Below are 20,398 nucleotides of genomic sequence, written 5' to 3'. Positions count from 1 at the left end.
TCATTCCTACTTTCTACTCCTCGGTTTCTCTTCCAAGTAGTTAGTGATCTGCAAACAAATGTGTACACAGAGCAGCATGCACTGGGTGTTCAATCAAAGCAACACTGCCAAGGTTCCTTTCAAAAGGGAGATGAGAGAGGCATTCTTTCTCATTGAACTTAGAAGAGCTTTGTAAGATATTGGGTGAATGTAACGTATTAATATTACAAACAGTGACCCCATAATTTCATATTGGCTCAATAGGTTATTTTAAAAGCACATTTAAATCTGTCCAAAGCAAGCCTGCGTGGTTATAGCCTTAATTCTGCCTCTGAGTGAAGCAAAGAAATTCTCCATTTCAGGGGTTTATTGAACAAAATTCTGCACACTTCTCTCTTGGCTTAGGTTTACCACTTCAGGCAAGTTACTTAGTCTCCTAATCTCTAAAATGTAATAAAAACACCCATTTAAAAAGGACAGTGTGAGATTTAAAAAATATATGAAGAGCCTAACCCAGTGCCAGGCGTCTTAGAGGCACTTAGGAATTGTTAGTATTCTTCCCCCAATCTTCTAGCTCTCAGCCAAAACAAAGTGAGAGATAGAGAGAAAGCCAGTATTCAAAATAAACACAGAAGAGAATTATAAAGCCTTAGCAATATTAGAGCCCAATCTCTACTGAACTAAGACAAACCAGTACGTTAGGTCAGGCAAGCACCTTCAGGACCAGAGATCAGAGTGGGTTTCAAACTTGTGTTGTGCTGGTCTTGGGTTTATCTGTTTGGAATGAAATTCTAGGCAGACGTCTAGCAGAGAAGAGTCACCTGAAGCAGGGGGAACATTGGCGTGGGGAGGTGCTGGCTACAAACGTACCTGCTTGGCCACCCTCGTGTCTCCACCCTCCTTCCCAAGACAGTAGCCCTGGGGTGCTGTTGGGGGAAGGGACGGCTCTACATACACACTTTGCAAACGCTGATTCTGGTCCTCATTTTACAGATGAAGAAACTAAAGTTCAGACTGGCCCTCACAGCTGAGAGAAACGGGCCTGAGGTTGCAGAGTAATCAGTAGCAGAACTGGAACAAGAGCTCAGTTATCCTGATTCCCTGGCAACTGGTCCTCCTGTTTATCCCCATTAACCCCTTTGCCATCTGTCAGCAGACCCTATCTGAGGCTATGAAGGATCATGGCTAAATCCTGCTTTCATCCCTCTCTTCCCTTCAAGGATAGTCTTCCTACACACCTGTATCACTTTCACTATTCTAGTTTAAATTTGAGAATAAAATCAGCTCCTCTTTATCTTTGTTGTGTTTTAACAAAGCCAATCTCTTTTCATCCCCCAGGAAAAAAACAGCTACGCCGCTGAAGACGGTGCGTTAATTCTGCTTTTAAATGTGCTTCATGTTTCCCGCAATGTTTACTCTTGTCCACTTATTTAAAGTTGACGATGCTTCCCGCTAAGGTGAACACAGCAATCATGTTGCTGCCCAGACAGTCCAAGAGAAACTTGGAATCCTCACCTGGGTAGGGAAGATGCTGCATGGGAGGGTCACATCCTCCCTGAACCCGGTGGCTTCACTGAATATGAACGGCCGATCAGCGGTCAGGCTCCCTGCGTCCCAAGACCTTTGTCTTCCCCTGTGTCTGCTTCCCACCCACAGGCCTGGGAACTAATGACTGACAACTGCGTATCAGGCACAAAGGCCTGAGTACACTCAACTTCTGGGCAGAACGTGGGGAACCTGGGCCAGCCCACTATTCGAGGAAGCCCACCTTGACCTGGTACCTATACTGTAGCCTGACATTTACAGTCCCTTACAAACACCAAGACGGTGGGGCCCTGAGACCAAAGCCGGATGCCAGATTTCCACTGCATAAGCGCTACTGCCCAGCAGCTGCTGGGGATCATGGTATCCACCAACCCTGTTGACAGAGTGGGGAGGCCAGGATGACACTGCTCCTTCCCTGACACACTTCCAGTCCATTGTCAGTTAATGCAAAAGTGGGCCGGGGGACTGTGTGTTTTTAATTGTTGGTCTTGTGACTGAAAAAAAGCTATGCATCAAAGAAATGTTCTCCCCCAGTATTTATTTTAATAAGATTGCTTTGACTTTTATTTCCACATAACACTGTATTGAAGATCCTTGCCTTTCTTTTTTTTTTAAATAGACTCCAGTTGTCTCTCAACAGAATGCCTCAAGTGCTTGTGAAGGTAAGCCTATGTTACCTTGACAGATGAGCATGTCCTCCGAAAGTTATTTTGATTAAGGATTTGTATACAAATGTATTTCTAAATTTCTTTAATTATTCATAAGGCAACTGTGAACATAAAACTCAATTTTCTAAACAGAACAGTCTTTACTTTGCCATGAGTAGTGAGTAGCAAAGCTGATCAGGACCTGCGCATGCCAGGCTGCACCTTTGGGGCAGGCCACAGTCTACATGCCCAAAACCTGCCTGTTTGTAGACAGATATGACTTGCCAGAAACAGTGCCACAGTGTTACATAGGTGTGAACACTTATTTAGAGCCAGTCATGTATCTTCGAATTAATGGCTAAGGTAATGAATTTTTAAAAACCTGTTTGTTCGAACAAGTTCTTGTGCTAAGTTTTCAAAATAATGTTTCCTGAGTTCAAACATCTATCTTAGTACATCTTCAATGCTTCCCTTCCTTTGTTTTATCATAACCTAAAACCCTTATGTATACTTTTTATTAGAACTTTCCCATTAAAAAAATATTTGTATTTGAAAAATACTGGGGGAAAAAAAACAGAAAGAAGAAGAATCATCCATAATCTCAACACTTAAAACACTATATAGAAATTAAAATCCTGCACCCGTCTAATTCCAATCTTGAAGGTACCCAATGTTAAAAGCTCACCATTTCCTGAGTTAATGTGGGCACACCTGGTCTCACAATGGACGGTAGACATTTTCTGAATGTGCATTACAACTCACCTGTCTGCTTTGACTGCTCTGTTGAGTTTTTTACATCATTTCCCACATCTTTCTCCCAGGCTGTTCCTGAGGTACCGCTCCCTTCCTGTGTCTTGCTTTCTTCTGCCTTTCCTGATGCTTTTGCCTTGCTCTCCTTCCATTCCTTACAGTCTTCCATGCCTGCTGAGCAGGGAGCTTGGAGTGATAATGGAGCATTAGGGTGAGACTCTGTAGGAAGTAAGTACAACCCTGTGCAAATTTCATGGCTTCAGAAGCTTCTGAAAACCATCAGAGAACAGGCTCTTGGCATGTCCCATGCGGCTCGGGTGTCCTCATTCCCAAAGGGCTCCCAGTGCAGGAGTGTGGTCTCTCATTTCAAGAGTAGAGGCAATGGCCATCCAAACCCAAAGCGGGTGAGCGGTCTCTTCTGACCTAGGAAGGAAGCCTCCTGGAGGACGGGCGCAAAAGCAGGGGTGGTCAAAGCTCATCAGGCCGTGGGAAACCAAAGTGTTCACTGTTTCTCCTGAAATTACCATGTTGTAAAGTCATGAACAAAACATCTCACGTGGCAGCTCGAAGTAACTTGCCACAAACTTGAAACAATCTTCAGAGATTCAAAACCTCTGAATTTCTCTGCACCTCAAGAAACCCTGAAGTCTATCATCATTTATTTGAGTCTTTGAGTTCTTACTGCTTTTATTTATTTGGGGATCCTCTAGTGGGAGATCAGTAGTTCTCAAACTTTCTTCCATGCAGGAGACAGACCTTTGGACATACCCAGACTTTAACACACCCTAGACGAAATTCGAGGGAGAATAAAGCATTACAATAATTTATAATCACTTTTATTAGTGGTTCAGCAATAAATGTTCTTCACCATAAACTTCTTAGATTTCAGGTTATGCACATTTCCCTGTGAACTAATTATAACTCCACCCCTTCCTCTCTCACTCAGGAAAAGAGTGAAATGCAAGTGAGATTTAACGTTATTATAGGGATAACCTTGAATTTGCTCAATTCAATTTTCAAAAAAGTAGATCATTCTCAAACGCTGATATTTTGCCTCTTATCAGTAAGAAATTACTTATACCATGTCTTATGACTAATGAAGACACAGCAGGGTGTTGTAACACCTATGTGGAGGCCACATAGGAATCAGGGGTGGCTAAAGCTTGCCCATCTTCTGGCTTTTACTTGTAATCACACACCTAAAGGTCCAGATTCCACAGGTTCAGTCCCCACGTATTTGTACATTGCCAAGAGGTGAATGCAGAGGTGGTAGGGTGTGCTTGTAACACCGCTGAGTAGGAGTCCTGGTCTTAATAGCTCAGACACACCACCACACTGACAGGTGCACAAAGGGATGACATCCTGGTGAAAGACATGCTCATGGGAAGACATGTGACCAAATCTGGTTCCTCTTGGTTGATGTTTCTGAGTTTGGGCATGGAGACAGACATTTCACCCTAATCCTACTATGATAATTTTCTTAATGCAGAAAAACCTATACCTGCTGAACGCCACCGAGGGTCTAGTCACAGACAAGAAAATATGCAGTCACAAGTTTTTCCTCCTCCTCCCCAGAAGTAAGAATTCTTTCCTTTAAAACTAAGTTTCCTTGGGGCTTCCCTGGCAGTCCAGTGGTTAGGACTCCACGTTTCCATTACAGGGACCACGGGTTCAATCCCTGGTCGGGGAACTAAGATCCCACATGCTGCGCAGTGTGGCCAAAAAAGTTAAAGTTTCCTTAACACCTGCATTGTTATACTGCACAGAAACACTGGCTTGTTGTGATTGGTAAAGATTTAATATTTCATTGCTTCGCAATTAAATTTAAAAAGGTGTTAAGTAGGTAACAACTTTAAAAAAAACTGCTTAGAATTACAGAGACTGAACTAATATTTGGGTTAATTATTGGACTTCACTAAAAAATAACACTAGTCAAGTCTCCTCTTTTTATAAAATTAAAGGGGACAATTTTACTTATCCTGAAGGTTTTGGTGCCTCTCCTATCTTTAGATATGTTTTATTGGCCATTCCTGTTGATCTTTTGTGATGCACCTGTTCTGAGTATCTTCAGTGCAAGCAAAAAGTCAAACTTATTCATCTTGTGCTTTGCCCTTTAATTAATCTGAAATTCTTCCTTTCAGACCAATTCATCAAAAACCCATACCTCTGCCAAGTAAGTACAATGAAGGCACGGAGAGCAATATCAGGTATCGGCTAAGGCTGGCTCTTCACGTCTGAGCCACCTGGGGGTCCAGGGCAACACTGCCTCTTCCAGCTGGAGTATCTTAGTATCCTCTCTAGCTTGTTTCCTCATCCGTAAAACGGGGCCAAGAATATTTATTTCATGGAGCTGTTCTGAAAAGTAAATAGATTTGAGATCATTTTTACTTTTTTAGTTTTGATTGAATATTTTACTGGTCATACTGGTCATCTTTATTTATTTAATTTTTTTCACAACAACAATACAACTATTTTCAAAATAAGATGATTAAGTAAAACAGCATATTGTGCTTGGTACATAGAAGGTCCTCAGTAAATGATAGCTATTTAAATTGAATCTAAAATACATTTTAATGATCGTAAAATGTATCTACAGAGGGCACCCTGAAAAGAAGATCTGGCAGATATCTGGATAATTTTCCCTAGGCTAATAATACAATACCCTAAAAATATATGAAGTCAGACTCACAGAACACAGCTGCCCAAACCTTGATTTACTTTCTACTCAATGTAGGAAAAAAATGAAAACACAAAATAAAACCCTCCTGTACATGGATAAGTTGGAAAATATTCCAAAGTAATCAAGATTCAATAAATTTAAATAAAGAGAATAATTATTATATACAAAAAGTATGTGTGTTTATATAAACATAAATCTGTTTCTTAGGCTTTAATTGGATTTTTGATTCATCTTAAATAAAAGAAACTTTTCTAAAATTCTGAACACAAAGTGAAATGGTATAGCTATAGAAATTTTATTGTATTTTTACTACGTAAAGCTTTATTATACCCTTTATTGTTTTTCAACCCAAGTCATTCTTTCAACTGACAAATACTTATTGACTGTCTGCCATGTGCCAGGCAATATTTTAGACCCAGAGGATACAGCAGTGAATAAAACAGAGCCCCTTCCTTTATGGAGCTTCTTTTCTACTAGAGGAGAAATAAACAACTGGATAAGCCATACAATATCAGGCAAATGTTAAAGTGATATAAAGAAAAATAAAGCAAGGTGGCAGTGGGTGGGCACAGAGAGGAATGGAGACAGTGAGGGCTGCTGTGGTCAGGGAAGACGTCACCTGTAAAATGGGGTCTGATAGCTCCTCCCATAAAGGGCGGAAGTGAAGGCAAAGTGAGCTAAGATGCGAGAAACAGGACAGGGCTGGCACATATTCAGGGATCAGAAAATGTCAGCCTTGAACCCCCCCAACTGCCCAAACTGTGGAAACCACCAACCTCCTTGTACTACGTACTTTAGAAGAGCGTGACCTCCCACCCTATTTTTGCTGCTCCCACCCGGGAATACTGTCCCCACCTGTCAGAACACAGCCTTCCTTCATACTCAGCCCTCCTGGGCCTGCCAAGCCCTCATTGCTCCCTCCTGTTAACAATGGTGGCTGTCACCTTTGAATGTCCAGGGCACTTTTATCTGAAGCAGTTGGTTCATCTAAGCCTGTTTCTCTTGTAGACTTCCCCTCCTAAGAAAGGACAACTCTAGTTGCTCTGGTCAAAAACCTTAGAGTCACCCATGACTCCTCATTTGCTTTCCTTTTTTTTTTTTTAATAAATGTATTTATTTATTTTTGGCTGCATTGGGTCTTCGTTGCTGCATGTGGGCTTTCTCTAGTTGCGGCGAGCGGGGGCTACTCTTCGTTGCGGTGTGCGGGCTTCTCATTGTGGTGGCTTCTTTGGTTGCGGAGCATGGGCTCTAGGCGTGCAGGCTTCAATAGCTGTGGCACACGGGCTCAGTAGTTGTGGCTCACGGGCTTATTTGCTCTGCGGCATGTGGAATCTTCCCGGACCAGGGCTTGAACCCGTGTCCCCTGCATCGGCAGGCAGATTCTTAACCACTGCGCCACCAGGGAAGTCCCCTCACTTGCTTTCTTCACACCTTCCAGCCGTTCCTTCAAAATACATTTGGAATCCAGTCACCCTTGCTAATTCTGCTGATGCCATCTGTTCCAAGCCACCATCACCTCCTGCCTGGGCTTGCAAGACTCAACTGACCTCCTCTCTCTGCTCTTGCCCCCTTCTATCTATTTCCAGCCCTGGAGTCAGAGTGACCTTGTTAAAAGACAGGCAAATCACGCTATTCTGTTCAAAACCCCCCAAAAGCTTCCCATACCATGCTTGTTAAAGCCCAAGTCATGCTAAGTGTCCACTGGGTCCCACAAACCTGGTCCCTTCACCACCTCCTGTATGACTTCATCCCTTATTCTTCACCCCTTTTCTCACTGCAGTCCAGGCACAGTGGCCCCCTCTCTATTCCTCAAATATGCCAGGCCCTTGCATTCACTGTTCCCTACACCTGCAACATTGTTTCCTCAGATATCCACAGGCCTCCTCCCTCTCCACCTACAGATCTTACCCAAGTGTCACCTCAGTGAGGCTCTCCCTGACCAGCCTATTTAAACATACTACTTATCCGAAGATATCCCCCACCCACTTCCCTGCCTACTTTTCTTCATAGCACTTACGACTTTGTAATATTTTATATATATTTACTTATGTCTTTATTGCCTATCTCACTCCGTTAAAATTTAAGCTCCAAGAGGGAGGGGCATTTTGCTGTTTTGTTGACTGCTGTATACTCCCAAAGCCTTGATCCATGGCAGGTACACAATAAAGAATGAATGAGTGAGTGGATGAATGAATGAATGAATACAGCTAAGTATTTTCTCCATTTCATGTGTCTCCATGTCTCCACATTTAGATGGTAAACTCCCTGAGGGAGTTTATGCCTTAGGGCAGAAATTCTCAATCATTTTGACCTCAGGACCATTCTAACACTGTTAAGATCACTGCAGACCCAAAGAACTATGGTTTATGTGTTTCTTTCTAACGATATTTAATGTATTAGTTAGAAGACATTTAAAACATTTATGAATCCATTTTTAAAATATTAAACTCACTACATGTTAACAACATATTTTTATGAAAAAAATATATTTTCCAAACAAAAGAAATTTAGGGGGAAGAGTGGCATTGTTTTACATTTTTAAAATCTCTTTAATGCCTGGAATAACAGAGGCAGCTGAATTCTCATATCTGCGTCTGCATTCAATCTGTTACAATATGTTTTACTGGTCGAAGTATATGAGGAAAATTGGGCTTCACAGAGATATGTATTTAGAAAAAACCTCGCAAACGCCCTGAAAGAATCTTGGGGATTCCCAGGGTCCTCAGACCTCACTTCGAGAAGCACAACTCTTAAGAATTTTTTGGTGTGTGTGATTTTTTTTATGTGTGTGATTTTTCAGTGTGTGTGTTCCTTGTAGCTCCCAGCACAGTGTTGAGGTATAGGCAGAGTAACTGCTCAAGATATAATGGGATCCACTGATTTTTCAAATCCCTTTCAGGATTTCCAGAAGGGGGAAGCCCAACTGTGGATGGCCCATTACCCAGCTTTTCATCTAATTCCAATTTGTCAGAACAGGTATGAAATGAACTCGTTATCAGTAAACTGCAGGAAAGGGCATGACTTCTTATAAGAGAGACTTTGGAGTGAAGCTTGGAAACAGATTCTATTTTAAGTGAGCCTGTGAGTTGTCATTTGCTGATGGGTACAGAATACATTTTTTTCCCAACTGTTAAGACTTTGCTCCATTTATACTAATTTGTATTCTGGATGCCATAAATAACAATTGGTGTTTCTTCAAAACTAGCAAAGAAGTGTGTTGTTTTTATTGTTCTTCCTCTCACATAGATTCTATTTAAACTATGTAATTTTTTCATAATAGATCTGTGGAGGCATATGATATTAAAACACATAAAATAGCATAGTTTAGGAAAAGACAGAGAAAGGACTCTGTGTGCCCTTGGGCAAGTCTCTAAGCTTTCTCAAATGTAAAATAGGGATGATAGCATGTATTCGTCTTGCCTTCAAAGTTGTTACAAGAATCAAATAAGATATTTGTAAAAACACTTCGGAAATTATAAAACGCTCCAAAAAGCAACAGTAAGATCATAATAGAGAGGGAGATTATAACTTATTTAGGAGAAAGTAATAAATGGTCCAGGAATCTAGCAGGATTAGGTCTCAAGTTGAAATACTAAGTCTACCCCCTACAGCCAAATTGGGGAAAAGTCAATTATAATCCTTGTGGTTGATCAAAAGAAGCATAAAACTCATCTTCAGATTACTAGCCCAAATGTACTTAGGCCTTTCTGGTAATGCAAAATGGGACTTTGTTTCTAGTGCACAGAAGGTTCAGTGTCATTGAAGGGCCATCTCATGCTTAATAATGCCCTCTCACTCACAGGAAGCTGACGTTCACTGTAAACCATGGTACGCTGGTGCCTGCGATCGAAAGTCGGCCGAAGAGGCATTATACAGATCGAACAAGGTCTGACCATTTTAAAATCTCATGTTGTGCCCTCAGCCTATATCGGCACAGTTGTCATCCCGATAATATGCTAATTAAGTAATTGCAACAATTATGGATGCAGGGATCTTTTCTCTTTACTTACTCAAGAGGAACTGCCGTCCCCTCCTCTCTTTGAAGTACCTCCCTCTTTCTTTGTTCCTCTGTATTGCTGCTTATCCTTTCATCTACACACGGATCCATAGGCTCCACTGCTCTCCAAATAGTGGAAGAGAAGAAAGCTCTGGAGGGGATCTCTGTAAGGCTTGGTGCTACATGAGATCCATCCAGGAGTGAAATGTAACAGACTATTTTGGATCAATGCTTGGGATAAAAGATTGGGATCAAGGTGGCAAAAAGTACTGGGAAGGAAATTTTTGGAGAGTCGAAGCCCAGTCATATAGGAACACTAGAACAGTCTGGACAATCCAAGATTAAAGTGCCACTTTTCTTTTTCTTTCTCTTTTCTCCGCCCACTTGCACCTTGCCTTGTCAGAATATACTGGTTTTTTGTGGGTTTTTTTGGCTGCACTGGGTCTTCGTTTGCTGTGTGTGGGCTTTCTCTAGCTGTGGCTAGCAGGGGCTACTCTTCGTTGTGGTGCACGGGCTTCTCATTGCAGTGGCTTCTCTTGTTGCAGAGCACGGGCCCTAGAGTGCAAGGGCTTCCGTAATTGTGGCACGTGGGTTCAGTAGTTGTGGCTCATGGGCTCTAGAGCACAGGTTCAGTAGTTGTGGCACATGGGCTTAGTTGCTCTGTGGCATGTGGGATCTTCCTGGACCAGGGCTCGAACCCATGTCCCCTGCATTGGCAGGCAGATTCTTAACCACTGTGCCACCAGGTAAGTGCTTTTTCCCAGGTTTGATCAACTTTTATTGCATTCCTTCTTCCTGTTTTTCTCTATTTTTTGTTCATAATTTTTGTATTTATGATTGTAGAATATTTTACAAGATATTTAATTAAATTTGGAATGTTGTGTTACAATATTTTTTCTGCTTCAACATAAATTTTTGGAGAGAGAATTTTTATCAGCTGAAATGTTTTGATTCCCAATATCTGCTTTCTTCTTATAGCACTTTTGAATGGAATTTGTTTGATATATTTTTTTATTCATAGGCAACTTGTGAACATGGTTCCTAGTTCAAGAGTGCCCTTTAGGTTTGATCTTAATGTGTCCCTTCACACATTTCCAAAGCCTATAAACATAAGGTCTTATTTAGTGCCTCAAAATGCCAGCATTTACTTCTTTCAGAATTTTCTGTAAGTATATATTTTTACTGAAGTATTTTCTTGCAAAATAATAAAACAAGCTCTAATTGGTAATAAAAATCATATACCTAAATAATTACCTTTTGAATATAATATAGGTATTTTTCATAAACTGATTTTTAACCTATGGAAATACAAGTAACACTAATCATAATTATTCTTTCTTTTAATAAACAGGATGGATCATTTCTTATTCGGAAAAGCTCTGGCCATGATTCCAAACAGCCATATACACTAGTTGTATTTTTTAATAAGCGAGTATATAATATCCCTGTGCGATTTATTGAAGCAACAAAACAGTATGCTTTGGGCAGAAAGAAAACTGGTGAAGAGGTCAGTAATTTCTCTTCTAATCCAACTCTATAACTATGTTTTGAGCACAATGCCATCATACTGTATTAGGTGCCAGAGATGTGGAGAAAGGATACAAGAGTACCTGGCCTAAGGCTTGCACCTTGTCATAGAGTACGAGATAAAATACTATGTTTGGGCAGTATATCCTATGAGAGAACGGAGAGGAGGAAAGACTGGTATGATGTAAAAGCTATATCTTTTATCCTGTTGCTTAATGAGGTCAGTCTGACTTGGCATTTTGTTTGCTTTGTTTTTTAGATGCCACATATAAGTGAAATCATATGGTATTTGTCTTTCTCTGTCTGACTTACTTCACTTAGTGTAATACCCTCTTGGTCCACCCATGTTGTCACAAATGGCACAATTTCACTCTTTCTATGGCTGAGTAATATTCCATTGTATATATATATATCACATCATCTTTACCTATTCATCTTTTGATGGACACTTAGTTTGCTTCCATATCTTGGCTACTGTAAATAATGCTTGTATGAACATCAGAGTGTACATAACTTTTTGAATTAGTGTTTTCATTTTCTTTGGATATATACCCAGGATAGGAATTGGTGGATCATATGGCAGTTCTATTTTTAATTTTTTGAGGAATCTCCATGCTGTTTTCCATAGTTGTCGTACCAATGTACATTCCCACCAACAGTGTACACGGGTTCCCTTTTCTTCACATCCTCACAAGCATATTGTCTCTTGTCTTTTTGATAATAGCCATTCTCACAGGTGTGATGTGATATCTCATTGTGGTTCTGATTTTCATTTTCCTGATGATTAGTGATGTTGAGCATCATTTCATGTGCCTGTTGGCCATCTGCATGTCTTCTTCAGAAAAATGTCTACTCAGGTCCTCTGCACATTTTTTAATTAGATTGCTTATTTGTTTGTTTGATACTGAGTTACAAGAGTTCTTTATATATTTTGGATATTATCCCCTTATCAGACATATTATTTGCAAATATCTTCTCTCATTCAGTAGGTTGCCTTTTTCTTTTGTTGATGGTTTCCTTTGTTATGCAAAATCTTTTTAGTTTGGTGTAGTCCCATTTGTTTATTTGTGCTTTTGTCACCCTTGCTTGAGGAGACATGTCCAAAAAATATTGCTAAGACCAATGTCAAAGAGCATACTGCTTATGTTTTCTTCTGAGATTTCTATGGTTTCAGGTCTTACATTTAAATCTTTAATTCATTTTGAGTCTATTTTTTTTTGTATATGGTATAATAAAATGGTCTAAAATTTTCTGTTCATCAAAGGTCACAATCAACAGAGTAAAAAGGCAACCTATGAAATGGGAGAAAATATTTGCAAATTATGTGTCTGATAAGAGGTTAATATCCAGAATATGTAAAGAACTCATAACTTTGTAGTATAGTTTAATGTAGTCCTATTTGTCTATGTTTTGTTTTGTTGCCTGTGCTTTTGGTGTAACATCCAAGAAATCATTGCCAAATGCAGTCTCGTGAAGCTTTCTCCCTATGTTTTCTTCGAGGAGTTTTATAGTTTGGAGTTTTATTTTGCTTTTAATAAAGTCTCAGATAGTTAGAAAATGCAAAACTCTGAAAACACAAAACACTGATCAAGACCAAATGGGTTTTAAAATATAGATTGCATTATCATTTCACACCAGTTAAACTTTAACAGAACTGTCTGCTTCTCCCTACTCACAAAAACATTCATTCTCACTGAAACCTTGATATGACAAATTTTTTAAACTATATGCTCCTCAACAGTGATCAGTAGTAGAATATGGTGGTGATCCTAGTAGGACAGAGTGACTTTGGATGGATGGTTACATTCTAAAGCCTCCCCAGGGACTTCCCTGGTGGCACAGTGGTTAAGAATCTGCCTGCCAATGCAGGGGACATGTGTTTGAGCCCTGGTCTGGGAAGATCCCACATGCCGCGGAGCAGCTAAGCCTGTGCACAACTACTGAGCCTGTGCTCTAGAGCCCACGAGCACAACTAATGAAGCCCATGCACCTAGAGCCCGTGCTCCACAACAAGAGAAGCCACTGCAATGAGAAGCCAGCACACCGCAATGAAGAGTAGCTCCTGCTCGCTGCAACTAGAGAAAGCCCACGCGCAGCAACGAAAGACCCAATGCAGCCAAATAAATAAATAAATAATAAAAAATTTTTTAAAAAAAAGCCTCCCCAGGGGTCCAGTACTTCTATAAGAGGCTTAAGGGTAGGTGAGGGCGCTGTCCTTTTTAGTGGTACTGAAATTCACTCAGATAAATTTTGAGCTCTCAGAGGGGCTCTGGACTTCCTTGTCCTGCTAGGAAACTCTGATAAACAGTGATTCTTCTTGGCTTAAAGAATCTTCATCCCTACCTCAGAATGAATAGATCAGAGCTTCACCCCACTCCCCAATTATCCAGCCTATGGATACCAAAATAAATACATATTATTATAATAGCATCTGGAAGTACTGACAGAGTCCTTTAAAACACTTACTTAAATTATCTATAATAAAAAGATAATTTCTCCCATATACTGAACATCTGAATTGAAAAATGAAAACTTTGGTTACATGATGTCAACCATGTGGAGATCCTGAAAAGTCTGTTTGTCTGTATTTGTGTTTGGGTATTCATGGGTAGAAAAAGTAACTAGTTGATTAACTGTTTAACTTTTTTTGCAAATGTTTTGACATTATGTGGATACATATTGAGTATTTTATCACTCTGAGATCTGTTTGCTTTATTTTATTGACCATGGGATTTTGAGTTATCAAACAATTGTTTTTCTGTCCATGTATGAATATCTCAAATACACTGAATTAGTGTAGACCAAAAAAAAAGTGTTAAGGGGAAACTGCAACTAAGTTATGCTCAATCCTTCATTCAGTCAAATCACAAATATGCCTCAAGTCCAGTCCCTACTTCAAACATTTCACCTCAGCTCAACCCCCTACTTCAAACATTTTAATCCCCAAACTCCGCAACACAGCAATCCTCAGAAATATTCAGAAGAGTATAAGGACAGAATGAGATGCTTATTTGTATAAGCAAAACAACTCTCTCCTATATTTACTGGGTTCAGAACACATTTTTTCACTTGGAATTCACTTCAAGGAGGTTGTACTATTTCATTTCCTGGTGTGTTAGTCCATAAATTTAACTTCCAACTGCATTCAGATTAACAATATGCTGTGCCAAACAAACAGAATGAATGTCTTTATGAATATCATAAAAACAATTCATTGGCAAGTACAGGAGGGCTGAATGATTGAAGAGAAAGTAAGAAATAAGGACTAAAGGTACTTGAAAGTCTCTGTCTCTCCTCCCTGACCTAATATTCAGAAGCCAATTACCTAAAAGACAACTGGTGTTTTGTTTGAAAAATGACTAGTATTCTGAATACTTTACTTATTTTAATATATAATATTTGGAAGCTATTCAAATAATTAATAAAGGCTTTTAAACATTTTTTATTCCAGATGTTTATCTTTATATGAAAAACTAAGAGAAAATGAAGTCAATTGGTGGTAACTGCTAAATTATATGGTAGTGTTGCAAAACAATTATCCCTTTAAAAAAATGACTCTAAATGCATTTATCTGATGATCATGAGCTTGTAGCACTTTTGTATAATCAATGCATTTCATTTCTTGGTCTGTATTATACTTATTTTATCTTTCACTTAAAACATTGATCATTTTTCAGAAAAAAATTGTGATAGCCTTAAACTAAAACCAATAGACAATAGGAATTAATATACGGAAAAATATGTATGTATAGTAAGAGCCTAGCATGAAATTATTAACTAGGCACTAATTTAGCTCTAAACTTACTGAGAGCTAAAGCAAAAATGGGTATATGAAGGTTTATAAAGGTTCCCTTATTTATTCAAAAAAAAGAACACAAAAACAAACATGAATTAACCTGGGAAATAACTCTCTTCACATTAAATTCTAATGTTAATTTACTACATCAGTCCTTGTATCTAATACATGCAACATAACAGATAATCTATGTTTTATAAAAATGCAGAGAAATTCAATGTATGACAGTTTTACACTTGGCACTAAATAAAAAACAAAATATTAAAATATTACATCATAACTCAATAAAGTAATTTTCCCTAAGAAGTTATACTAATTGAGGATGTCAGTTGCATTTTCAGTCTCATTGAATGGCCAGGGTCTGCCACCTCAAAGGTTACAGCCATTGTTAAATTAGACTTTTTTGGATAGAATGTCATCTGGGACCTAGTAACTCTGACTAACTTGAAAGAGTTGGAGAAGATGAGAGGAGTGGAGTTCACTGTTAATATAAACGCCAATTTATAATTCATCTATGTTTTCTTGTTCTAGTACTTTGGAAGTGTTGCTGAAATCATCAAGAATCATCAACACAGTCCCCTGGTTCTTATTGACAGTCAGAATAACACAAAAGATTCCACAAGACTGAAATATGCAGTTAAAGTTTCATAAATTAAAAAAAATTTTTTAAAGGAAGTCAACATCATTGCTTCAGACATTTTACCTACTTCTACTTTTGAGGAAAAAGTCCAAAAACTTCATATTTTGGATTATGAATCGTCCAGTAATAAAATAGAAGATGAGGAAGCTGTTGAGGTGGTCGTCGATTTCCTTATAAGAAGCTCACATGGACATGTTCTGTTGCCTGACTTGATGAACTGTTAATATCTGGTGAGGCTGAGAATATGCTACTAATATTCTCCAAATAAATGTCTTTATTTAAAAAAACAGGTGTAAAGTATTTTCAGTCATGTAAGAAAATAACGCGCTACTTCCAGAAAAAGAAAATGATGCTCTTGGATAAAACAAAGCTGCTGAAAATTTAGACCACCACAATGGTCCTAGTGCCCCAGTGTAACTAGGACGCCTACTGTCAGTGCTTGACAATTGCCTTGGTTAAAATTTTAATGTGTAGAAAATAAAATATAGATAATATATGATATTTATAAATACAAATAAGGGGGATGTAATGGTTCCTTTTTGTGAGCTCCCAACCATGGGAGATGTATACAGATACGAACTTTCTTATCCATGATTATGTTGTTAGCTTAGCTTATTAAATATAATTGTACCCTCTTTGATCTGCATGTCTATTAAATGGACCCTAAACTTGATATGAGGTTCAGAGTGGGATGAGAGCAAAACTAGATTAAAAGCCTAGGGAAACAGCCCACAGAACAGGGGCAGAAAAGCAGACATTGATGAACACTCAGGAATAAAAGAGATACCATTGTGAGCAGCCATATCCAAGGTCTTAGGTTGTCCCAGCAATGTATTATACTCTGTCATATCAAAGCTTTTTATCCTACTGTGCACTTTAGACAGCACTGAAATGATAAAGCAGCTAATTAAGATAAATCTAATAATTAAATGAGGAATGCACTTGATCACTGAGTAAGACAGCAATCTGAAAGGAGTTTGAAATTCTAGAAGGTTATGAACTCACAAACTCACTTATAAAAATAACTGTATTCTTAAATGTCATAATACCCCCCTTTCACTTTTATATTTATTTGTTTACTCACCATTTCCAGAGCTCTTAATTTCTTTGTATAGATCTAATATCCACCTGGTATCATTTTCCTTCCACATGAAGAATTTCTCTTAACATTTAAGATAGAGCAACTTTACTGGTGATGACATATCTTAGACTTCTCTTTTGTGAAATTTTCTTTGTTTTATCTTCATTTTTGAAGGGTAATTTTGCTAGAGAAAGAATTCTAGGATGACTTCAGTACCTTAAAGATATCATTCCACTCTTCTGGCCTGCAGCGTTTCTGACAACAAGTCTGCAGTAATTCTTATCTTTGATTCTCAGTACATAATGTGTGCTTTTTTTCTCCGGCTGCAATAAAACATTTCTCTTTATCACCTGTGATGATGAACATGTGATTATAATGTGTCTTGGTATGGTTTTCTTTTTCCTGCTTGAGCTTCATGTTGCTTCTTGGATCTTTGTATTTATAGCTTTCATCAAATTTAGGGGAAAAGTTTCAATTCTTATTTTTTCTTCAAATATTTTTTCTGTTATCCTTCTTCTCCTCCCCTTCAGGGACTCCAGTTACATGAATGTCACACTACTTGATATTGCCCCATCGTATGGCAGCCATGGAGGTGCACTGTTTGGATCTCCCATCAGGAAAAAATTTGGCATTCAGCTGTAGGAGTGCAATTAGCTGACAGCCTTTAGCTGTTAATGCCTTCAGAATCTGCCTTGGGTTTTGAGCCAAGCCTATGCTTTTCCTAAGCAGCCCTCAGTCTCGCTAATTCTGCCCAACATGGAATTCCTCTAACTAATGGATCGTCTTTAACCTAAAGTATCCATTGAGTTGGCTGACTTTGTCAGTGGTGCATGGAAGTCTGAGGCTTTCTATACCTAATTCTGCTTCCACTCACCAACCTTTTCTTTCACCAGTATCAGATCTGCATTACGGTGTGAAAGCTTTTCTTACTCAATCTTGCTCCATCCCCCAGGCATTACTGTCCAATAAACCTCTTGTACTCCTAATTACATCTCAGCATCTTCTCCCCAGAAGACCCAAATGACAGATTTAGTACCAGGAGTAGTTTCAAGAAAGTAGGCATTAAGATGGCATCTTTGAACCAGATTACTCACCACCCAGTTGACAATAAGGACTCCATCCTTGGGGTATTTGAGGCATGAACCATCCCTGGTACAAAGTGGTGACCCAATTGCTAATCTCCTGCAGTGGGAGAGAAGAAAAAGCGGAAGACCAAACTCAGGATTTAATACAGTTGCTGAACTGCAAAACTATTTTTTTTTTTTTTGGCCACACTGTGTGGCTTGTGGGATCTTAGTTCCCTGACCAGGGATCAAACCCAGGCCCACAGCAGTGAAAGCACTGGGTCCTAACCACTGGACCTCCAGGGAATTCCATGCAAAGATAATTTAATGCTAAACCAAGACAGGTCTGTCCAACCAAGGTCAGAGTCCTAGTTCAAAAACCCTGAGACCCTGACAGATGGGATGAGAACATCTGGGGATGAATGATGGTAAAACCATCATTAATGGTGAATGCCACCAATTATTTGGCTTCCCAGACTCCTCTGAACCCTCAGAGTCAGCAGAGTTAACCCCTGTCATTAAGAAATAGCATTCTGCCTGTGTGGGAAGACACTGCAGAGGCCTCTCCCCTGCAAGGCAACAGAAATACCCCTCAGGATATGCCCCTACCTTCTGTCCGGGCTGCTAGGCCAATAACTAAAGTTAAGTTGCAGCTTAAATCAGCTATAAATGTGCTAGGCCTGCTGAGGGAGGAAAGAATACATCCTGAAAGAGACTGATGAATTAGGCACCATGTACTGGCAGGAGCTGAGGGAGTACCATGGAACTAGATTTTGAGAATACTTGAGCAAAGAAGCCAGAATATAAGATTGGATAAGGAATAATTTATTAACTTAAAGGCGCTTCTCAGGATACATAATTTAATACTCTGGCAATGACCCTAGGAGATGATGCAAACTCATTGAGTGGCTCCTGGAAGACTAGAAAAAGTGATGACCTTCACTGATTGAGGGTGAAATGCCTGAATTGCTATGGCAGATAGTAGAGGAGAGAATTAAAAGGCTCAGGGAACTGAGCGTGCTGGAGTGGATATATTATGTGAGGGCAGAAGGCCCACCAGAGAATTATGTCCCAAAGGACAAGTGTGATCACCAAGGCCATTAGAAATGCACTGGTAAGAAAGGAGCAAATATCACTAAGAAGTTCACTGGTAGCCCTGTTCTGCTGGCCAGGGCTAATGGTAGCTAGGGCTAATAGTCTAAACCCTGGGACATTGATAGCAGCACTTACATATCAGAAGCCAGGGGGGTCTCAATTATCATAACAAGATTAGGATACCAATCAAGGGGGCTCACAGAGTTGTGGATAAGGCTAACAGAATATGGCATCAATTGAGGCAGAGTATGGGCCAATAAGGGTGCTGCTTTATATATATATACACATATATATCCCTCCCTCCCTGCTGCCAGTGTGCTTTTTCCCTATCAGTGGATTAGGGAAGCCCAGTGACAATCACTCTCCTCTGAGTTTCTCAGCCACCTAGCAGGTCACTTTTTGCAGACCAGTTCTGGGCTGTGGCGTCTTCCACTGAGCTTTTCTGCAGCACCCCCAGGCCAGGTTCTGCTAACTGGCTTTATCCCACCAGTTCTCACCAATGAATTTCTCTCAGCCACCCAGTAGGCTCTAGCTTGGCCACACCCTCTATGAGTTTGTCTGCCACTCGGTGAGGAAACTTCCTGTGGACCAGCTCAAGGCTGCCAGCACCTTCCAGTGAGTTTCTTTAACTCTTAGCAGGAGTAGACCAGCTCTAGCTGACCAGCACCCTCCAATGAGTTTCACAGCCACTGAATTGACTATTCCCACAAACCGGCTCAGTCAGGTCTGCACCTTCTAGAAAATTTCTTCACTATCAGCAGCCTGAATGTCCCTGTGGCAGCTACAACCTCTTCAACAAGGCCTGAATCTCAGACTAGGGGTTGGTGAGACCTATTCTAAGTGCTTAGTTTCTTCCTTGCTTATTCTCACTTGTCATTTCTGCATTCCTTAATATCCAATTTTCCCCTTCTAATAGTTAACCAACTTTTACTAGTTGATAATTTTAATGGTATTATTGAGATATAATTAACATACTATAAAATTCACCCACTTAAAACTATACAGTTCAGTGGGTTTGACTATATTGAGTTGGGCAACCGTTACCACAATCTGCTTAGAATCTTCTCACACCAAAAAGAAACTCCATACCTATAAGCAGACACTCTCCACTCTCCCCGAGCTCCCATCCTAGTCATCCACTGATCTAGTTTGTCTCTATAGACTTGCATATTTGACATTTCATATGAATGGGATCATACAATATGTGGTCCTTTGTGACTGCCTTCTTTCACTTAGCCTACTGTTTTCAATGTTCATCTATGTTATAGTATCAGTACTCTATTTCTTTTCATTGCTGAATAACATATTATATAGATATACCATATTTTGTTTATTCATTAATCAATTGATGGACATTTGAGTTGTTTCCACTTTTTGGCTATTATGGATACTACTACCATAAACAATTTTGTTCAAGTTTTCGAGTGGATGTATGTTCTTCATTTCTTTTGGGTATGTATCTAAAAGTGGAATTTCTGCGTCTTATGGCAAATATACTTAACAGTTTGAGGAACACCCAACTGTTTTCCAAAGTGACTACACCATTTTACATCCTGACTAACAGTGTATGAGTTTGTTTCTCTGCATACTCATCAAT

General features: G+C 39.5%; 1 protein-coding gene across 1 annotated transcript in view; it reads left to right on the top strand.

Moving 5' to 3' along the window:
• The window catches only part of BLNK (B cell linker), a 75,026-nt gene extending 59,207 nt beyond the window's left edge, over nucleotides 1–15,819 (top strand). The window contains exons 10-17 of the mRNA XM_082673804.1: nucleotides 1,318–1,345; nucleotides 2,144–2,186; nucleotides 4,411–4,498; nucleotides 5,063–5,094; nucleotides 8,501–8,577; nucleotides 9,404–9,487; nucleotides 10,950–11,105; nucleotides 15,453–15,819. Of these exons, the coding sequence (XP_082529930.1) occupies nucleotides 1,318–1,345; nucleotides 2,144–2,186; nucleotides 4,411–4,498; nucleotides 5,063–5,094; nucleotides 8,501–8,577; nucleotides 9,404–9,487; nucleotides 10,950–11,105; nucleotides 15,453–15,572 (628 nt within the window). The 3' untranslated portion in view covers nucleotides 15,573–15,819. The remainder of the gene's footprint in view (nucleotides 1–1,317; nucleotides 1,346–2,143; nucleotides 2,187–4,410; nucleotides 4,499–5,062; nucleotides 5,095–8,500; nucleotides 8,578–9,403; nucleotides 9,488–10,949; nucleotides 11,106–15,452) is intronic.
• The last annotated feature ends 4,579 nt before the right edge of the window (nucleotides 15,820–20,398 follow it).

This window comes from Grampus griseus, assembly GCF_964374135.1.
Source record: "Grampus griseus genome assembly, chromosome: 16".
Classification (NCBI taxonomy): Eukaryota; Metazoa; Chordata; class Mammalia; order Artiodactyla; family Delphinidae; genus Grampus; species Grampus griseus.
This window is presented reverse-complemented; position numbering and strand designations above follow the sequence as displayed.